Raw genomic sequence first — 8238 nt, 5'->3', positions numbered from 1 at the left:
CTCTCTCTCTCTCTCTCTCTCTCTCTCTCTCTCTCTCTCTCTCTCTCTCTCTCTCTCACACACTATGTTCTATATCGAACGAGAAAAAATGCAGGATTCCCATGGCACTCTGGTATTTCTGTTCGCGGCACCGTTCCTGTCTTTTCGTACGTGCCACCGGACCGTATCGTGGAATTCGCCGTCTCGATCGATGGGCGGATTTCAATCTGTACATCATGCATATACGTTGGAGTATGATATCGATAGTGGCACGACGTACACTCACTTCCAACTCGCCTTTATCTATTCGTTGGATGAGTACGGACAAAGTACATGCTTGTATCAAGAATCATGCTTTAGGATAAAAAAATTTCTACACTTAACGCAATGTACACCGAAAATGTATAAACAGAAAAAGAAAGAAATATAAATAGCAATGATATAAATATTGAGAAAAAGATAATATAATTGAATTATTTTTAGATATATATGAGAGAAACGAAATATTATGTTATTATTATAATACCTTATTATTATATCATTATAAAATTAAACGCAAGTGAAGTTATGAAATTTTTGTATCAAACCAACATCATTTTGCGATTACATTGGCCGCAAGCCGTAATTCATTTTTCACTTCCAACTCGCTCCTATCTATGTATTCGTTGAATGAATACGATAAAGTATTACATGCTCGCATCAAGAGTCATGTTTCAGGATAAAAAAGAATCTCTCTAGTCAACACAATGTACACTAAAAGTGTATAAACAGAGAAAGAGAAGAAATGCGATGGCAGTGATATAATTGAGAAAATAATATAACTGAATTATTTTTAGATATATGAGGTGCTATATTATTGTATTATTTTATAATATATTATTATAAAATTAAGCGCAAGTATATAAAGTTACGAAACTTTCGTATCAAACAAGCATTTTGCGATTACATCAGCCATGAGCTATAATTCATTTTTTACGACGTATTCCATCGCGAAAATCTCACGCTGTTTGCCACGCAATATAAATTCCCAATGCAATGTGATGCAGTGATATGATCCGAAACGTGACGTCAGATTATTACTGTACAGTGCTGTTAGAATTAATGCACGATCGAAACTGGACTATATCATGCTTTTTTTTCGATCGTTAATGAAATCCAACCGGCTCCGAATTATCAATCGCATAAATACCGAGTAAAAAGTTATTAATTTCGACAGACGTGTGACTTCTATATATAGTCAATTTTGCGTGCAGGACAATGAAAATTTTGCGAAAAATTTGTGTACGAAGTAAGAACTTTATCCGAAGTTTTGCATCGCGTACGATTTCATTAGCGAAGGAAAATAAAACAGAATCCACTTTATAAATTCATTTGATGATATTCTGTCTATAATTTTTGATCGATGCAGTAAGGTTTTGTTACAATTCGCTTCCAATGGAGCTCAGTAGCTGGCGAGGTAATTATCTGCAAATTAAACTCGCTCTCTCATGGTTCTGCCCACTTGTGTTCTCCGCCTCTATTCTCGTCCTCTTTTCCCCCTCCCCTCCTCCCCTCTCTCTTTCTCTCTCTCTTTTCCACCTTGTCTCTCTCGCTCGCTGACATGGTATTATTTGTTAATGTGGTATTAGCTCGAATTACCGGTTAAACGTTGTACGAGAATTACCTGTAAACAGTTGCACTTTATTCGATTACTAGTCGCGATGGACGTGGTGAGTACTATGTGCTCGAAGGACCCGGGGCACAAGTGTCCCATGTATGTCCGTATCGACGTGATCGAATTATTTGTTTGCATTTACAGGGGTGGCAAATTCAACGATGTAATCGAATGCTTAATATCATCCGGCATTGTGGAACTTCGAATAATGCATGAGATATTAACCGTTTCATCTTAATAGTTAAAGTGTAGATTAGGTACGAACAATGGGCGGTAATGAATACCTCGAGAATCAACGTGGAAAAAAGAAAAGACGAGAAAGGGGAAAGAAAAAGAAGGGGAAACTTATGGTATCAATTTGTCCAGATTTTTGCGAATTTGAGCGGAGTGTAATTTATTTGTAATACGACATATGGAAATGTACGTCACGTACATTTTTTATAAAATCTGCTATAGGATTAATAAAATATAATATTATATACGTGTGAAGATTTAAGCCCCATACACACACACACACACACACACACACACACACACACACACACACACACACATACACACACACATACACAAAGGGCTTACTTTAGGAACCATAAATATTTTAAATTTGAAAACATTTTGCAATTTAAATATATAACGTGCATTAAATTGCTAAACCATCGCGTCAATATTCCTCTCCGTTTGTATGTTCACATGATGATAAAATTTGACATTTAAAAAATTTTCTTTTATAATCAGTTTAATAATTAAAATACAAACACATAATTGCAGTTAGTTGCGTCTGCTTTCACAAAATTGCATGGTAAGTGGCAGTAACGTCTGTATGAAAGTTAATATCTCTGTAATGATATCTAAAATGTCAAATTCGTAATAATATTGTATTAATAATAATAATTGTTTCATTTAAATAAAATTATAATTATGTCATCATTTATGTCTTTTGCATAAATAACATTATCTTATACAGAATAGTTTAATTGATTTTAGATATCTTTTCGAAAATAAACATATTTAATTGCAATAATATCATACAATTATTCCACATTTCATCCCAATGAAAAATTAATTACACAAATTTATACAACAAAGTTTAAAAATAAGTCAGATTGCTAATAATTTTAGATTATATTATTTTTCAATTATTGTAGCTCCTGTGTTGAATTTAATCTAATATCTAATGATATTTTAATTTATTTGTTTGTTCTTAATTAATGTTTCCAAAATGTTGAGTTATTGTAACAAGTTATTTTTGAAACCAGACGATCTTGTCGCCGCGGGAAAATAAGTTTCCATAATATAGACTGCGACTATTATAGGTATTAGATTATTGATAGAAACAAACTTAATTAACGTATACAAATATTATGCTTGTAATTGTTCTTTCAACATAATTGAAAAATATATTATTAACGCAATTAGTAACCTGATGGCAAGTTAATATTGCACTAAGTAAATAATGGTATAGCTTGCATAATGGTCTCGAATAAATTGAATATAATGCATCAATAATCGAACATACTTTGAATTTACCACCAGATGTTAGCTCTATGTAACTTTCTAACATTAATATATAATTTTGCTATTATTGCGAAATAATTGCGCTATTATTATAGCGAAATAGTAACTGACCACGAGAGAGACCATAGAACGAAACAATACTCCAAGTATTCGTTTCTCTTGTGAGTTTTCGGTATTTTCATCGAACTGGATATGTATCGCGGATGTCATTTCGAATAAGTTCTCACAAACTCACGTTTCGAATATGATCGCGAAGATAGCGAACAATTGTTCGACAATTATGATCGTGCGCGAAATACTTCCGTCGCGATCATAAAACTCAACAACTCTACGTGTTTGTCTGGCAGCGTAAGGGGAGGGGGATAGCTGAAAAAAAACATTGAAAATCGGGGATGAGTGGCGGGTGGAAACGTAACTATGCACAAAAACACATGCGCAAACACGACGCAACGACGAGGTCGTTTCTTCGCGCACATGCCCGTGGGCGCCATCAGGATCAGGAACTCTAGTTTCTGAGCGTCCCTCGTTCAGAAATCTTCTAAGATCCGTACGCGTATTGCTACATGACGAAGCACGTGTGCGTCAGCATTTGGCCACACACTGATGATGCGCGCGTTGTCGTTCGGTGTTGGTGTATGGAATGTAATACGGTGGCTGGTACCGTCACATGGCTATTTAGAGGAGTTTCGGGACAGCCAAGGGAGAACGAGAGTCGAGAGGGGTGTGCAGAGAGCGAGGGTGCAACGATGCGGCTGGAAGAGGTAAGGACCGAGGTAGAGAACATAAGAGACCGGCACGAAGAGACGCCCGAGGCGATGCACCCTCTTTCGTATCCTTCCGTCGAGCTTCTCTCCACCTCGCTTCCTCTTCTCCTTTTTCCTTCCTCCCCATCGACTGCCAACCCCGTATCCACCCCGATGCGTCCCTCGTACCAACCTCTACCGCTATCTCCTGCTTCCCTTTGTTCGCGTGGACGACGGTGATATTCTGCGGGAATCCGCAGATGTGGCTCGGTCGCATCCACGCGGCCCAGCTCGGTTTGCGAAAGGTTGCCTGGCGAGTTTGCGAAAAGTCAACTCCATTGACACCGGCGCGGTGTGCGCGCAGGATGCGGCATTGTTACATCGCGACGAGCTAATAAAGAAAAATAGAGGCTCCTGCGCGGATATTAGTTGCCTTCTGTGTTCGCGAGAAATCGTAGTACGATGAGAAAAGGACTAACCCCCTTGCCGATCTCCGACGGTGAGAAGCAAGCGGAAAGTAATGCCGTGACGGGGATTCTTTATTTACGTCACGCCCGTTTTCCCGATGTTAATACCGACTAAGATACCTCGGGATTTCATTTGAGAATCCTGCGTCGCGATGAAGAGCGATTTCATCTGTCTACCCTTGATAATTACAAATGAGAACGCTCGCTTCCCGTATTTGTGGTGAAGCTGGGATACAATGTTTAATCGCCCGACGTATGAAATATTACCGTTTAATTAATGATTTTGATTTTACAGCGAATACTCGATTATTCGGCAGTCTTTCTGATGCAAATTAGCTAACTACGAAGCTAATTGTATTTTGTAGATTAAATGGAGAAAGGGGGAAACAAATCAGCACAATATGAACTGCATTGAGAAGACCATTGCTCTTGATACCTTGTAGAACAAGCATTTTTTATAATAAGTTTCTAACGAACAAAAGAAAAAAAATTAATTTCATGAATATCAACTCGCCAAGGTGTGAAAAGCGATGAAAATAAAGGGTAAGAGCGACGCTATAATGAGCTTTTATTCGCTCCGTGAATTTTCAAGATTCTTAGGGAGCTCGTGTACCTGCTTTCGTTTTTCATGATTGACTTTACAACGTGTCATATTTTATCTATAGCTGAAAAGAAGAATGATCTAATTGAGATGAAGGGTTCTTAATGAAACAAATCTTTTTCGGATGAACTTCTTTATCTAACACAGGATGGGCCATGGAAACTTGATGAGTTTCAGAATGAAATGAGTAATATGAAATAATTTAAATATTAATTCTTATTATATAACAACAAGAAATGTAATTTTAGCATATCTGAGTTTAATTGAATAATGGATGTATTCAGCAGAAACAGTTCAGTGAGTACTGATTCTTTAATATGATTAGTTCTTCTTGTTTATTTCTGCTTTAATTTCATTACTGGGTCTAAGTGTAGAAATCAATCGTAATAAAAATCAGTGAGGCACTCATTGAACTGCTTCATGGCTTCTGCTAATCATTATTCAAATATACTCAAATATACCATACTCAAATTTTATTGTTAAATAATAAGAAATAATTAATTATCTATATTTCCCTTGTGTTATATTTTATATTATTTATTTCATTTTGAAAATCGTCAAGTTCCTATGATTCCTGTATTTTATTATTTTTCGTGTCACTCATGAAAATTTTAATGTCATCAATCGCGCTCACTACGTATTAGAATTTCGGACCCATATTGTACGTGCAAGGCTAAACACAGCTGGCCAAATCTCATTTCATGTTTACACTGGGCGCATTCAACGGAGACAACAGTTGAGTAGCAATTGAATACGATCGGTATATACTCTGAGATATTCAGCGAAGCAGGTTGCATTACTGCTCAAGTGCTACTCAATTGTCGTCTCCGCTGAATGCGCCCATTGACTGCGATATTCATATAGAGTGACATTGAAAACTATTGTGACGTACTTGTACCAATCGAGGGCTATTGTAAGAAGCGAATGTATTCGCGTCCGAATCGACGCGAAAGAATTACAGGCGGAAGTGCATTCGCGCCAAGAATGAAAACACTTCACGGAAACGTAAATTCATTTATTCGACGCTGCAATTTGCATCGGACGTTTAATGCCGCGGCGACACATTAATATATCTCGCGCCTTTATCGCGTGATAATACATATATACATTTTCATATTTACACGCATACTTTATCACGCGGTACTCGTATCCTTTTACGCCGTATCACATCTATTCATTTTATCACGCGCGATCGGGGAAGGCAACTTATTTCTTCACACCTTTATTCTGATGGTTACTGCTTTCCGTTTTCATCGATCACGTATTCTTGCTTTCTCCGCATTTTCTATACAGCACAGATCGTTCCAACAATATCATAGCAACGTTGCAACGTTCTAACAATATTTCAATAATATTGCAAACATTATTGCAAGCTTCTTTGTTATATGGATTAATTTACATGGTGAATAACGTCAGAACTAAAATTCATGAATACGGATTGTCGGTTTTATTTGGTAAGTCAGTAAACTCGAGCTCGAGCTAGAGAGCCGAGAAAAGTTAGTATTGCTCGGTTAAGTTGACGAAGCTAAAATAATGAAAACAATAAAAGCCAGTTGTCAGACATTAGCTTGCTTCTTTGGGGAAGCTGGCTGGGGATGGGAATAACTATTATTATAGAAGAAGGTTGTTTGCTTCACACAATGACGAACCCTCCCATCATGCGTGGAATGCGGCTTTCGAAAATTTGCTTCGAATGCAAACTCCGTCTCATAAGATTTCGCCAGATTTTGTGCTCGTCTGCCGGAGAGTGTCGACCGTTCGCTGAACGACTTGGATGAACGCGAATAAAGGGTCTCCACCCTAAGCCACTCGACGTATTTTTATTGGACGCGGCGTGGGATCTTGGATCTACAAATATTATAACATGATTCGATTCTGCACACAGACACGTGGAATACAAACAGCGCAAGATGGACAATCTAAATATTATTATGGCGTGGCGAATAAGAGTATTTTCCAATTGCTTAATACATCTTAACACAAACGTACACAGGAATGCAAAAGTGTAACATTGTGCACGATTCAATTGAAACAGAATGTATACACTATGCACAGTTTCGGATAGAATTAGATTAAACATAGCTTTTTCTTCCTGTGTATTGAATAAAAAACAATATGCCGGCCATCCAATGTTCTCCAAATTTATTTATAATTTATAAATAACTACGTGATTATTAACATGTAATTATCAGAAAACACAAGTTTATATAGCCGATTCGGGCTGAATACGAATGTAATGTTATGTGATGTTATGTGATGATTACGGCAATTTGAACGCAACTTCTATCACCGTGTGCATGAAAATGTCTAGTAATTTTACAATTGGAAAGCACTCTAAGCTACGATGAAATTGAATCGGGATACACATTAGCCGCACGAGACGATGTTTTAACACGAGAATGTCTAGTACATTTTATCGACACGGCTGGTCTAATTTCAGAACGTGCCCGAGAGGTCAATGGGCTACTTATTCTCGGGGCCGATACAAGAATTACTGGCGTATTGATCCCTCCTGAATTTCTATCGTGCTGAAAACGATCCATCTCCCTTCGTGACGTAGCCGCGGGCACGTCCATCGGTATCGGGTTATAACTGACCAAAAGAAGGATTAGCGGAGAACACTCTTCCGTATCAATATTACATGTAGGGGCTGCTCCCCTATAATTGTGCCATGCCGTTGTTTGGAAATGAGTGTAGCACGCATTAATTTGCACCGGGTGTGTTTTTTCTCATGATTTTGTGGGAGATAAGGCGGGATAAGCCGCAGTGGTCGAAGAAGAAAACCGATATAGCCGCTCGGTGCTTGTTTGCTTTGTACAAGCTATTTTAGCAGTTATTGGGAGACAATTGTCGAGCTTCATTAAAACAGAAAATAGCAATTTCCGAGCGTGAATTTCCAACATTTCGACAGTGTGAAGTGTTTTGGATCGATATTGTCTTTCGATATCGTTGCTATAAATAACTTTTAAATGACTATGTTGTCTAACTTTGTTTCTTTTTTTTATTGCAGATTTGAAGATGAATTGGCCACTGGTGCTGACTTGTTTTTTGCTACCACAGTCGTGCATTCTCGGTGCTTCGCGTGGTAAGTAATTTTATCGAAAATTCTCTGTCAATAACTAAATCGATTATCAAAGATTACATAGACACTCTGTGTGAGTGAGAAAATATAATATCAGAATATCGTACATGATTTTAGGCATGCTTTCTAATTTAACAATATTCCTTAAAAATTATTACATAAATCTTTTAAGTTTGTTAACATTAATTTTTAAT

General features: G+C 37.4%; 1 protein-coding gene across 1 annotated transcript in view; it reads left to right on the top strand.

Annotated features, from left to right (window-relative positions):
* The window catches only part of LOC108693282, a gene marked incomplete at its 3' end in the record, with an annotated part of 180928 nt that overhangs the window by 49092 nt on the left and 123598 nt on the right, over nt 1-8238 (top strand). The window contains exon 2 of the mRNA XM_018202154.1: nt 7973-8047. Coding sequence (XP_018057643.1) covers nt 7981-8047 — 67 coding nt within the window. The remainder of the gene's footprint in view (nt 1-7972; nt 8048-8238) is intronic.

This window comes from Atta colombica, unplaced genomic scaffold (genome assembly GCF_001594045.1).
Source record: "Atta colombica isolate Treedump-2 unplaced genomic scaffold, Acol1.0 scaffold9, whole genome shotgun sequence".
In the NCBI taxonomy this organism is placed as follows: Eukaryota; Metazoa; Arthropoda; class Insecta; order Hymenoptera; family Formicidae; genus Atta; species Atta colombica.
Note: the sequence above shows the minus strand (reverse complement) of the source record. Positions and strands in the feature narration are given on the sequence as shown.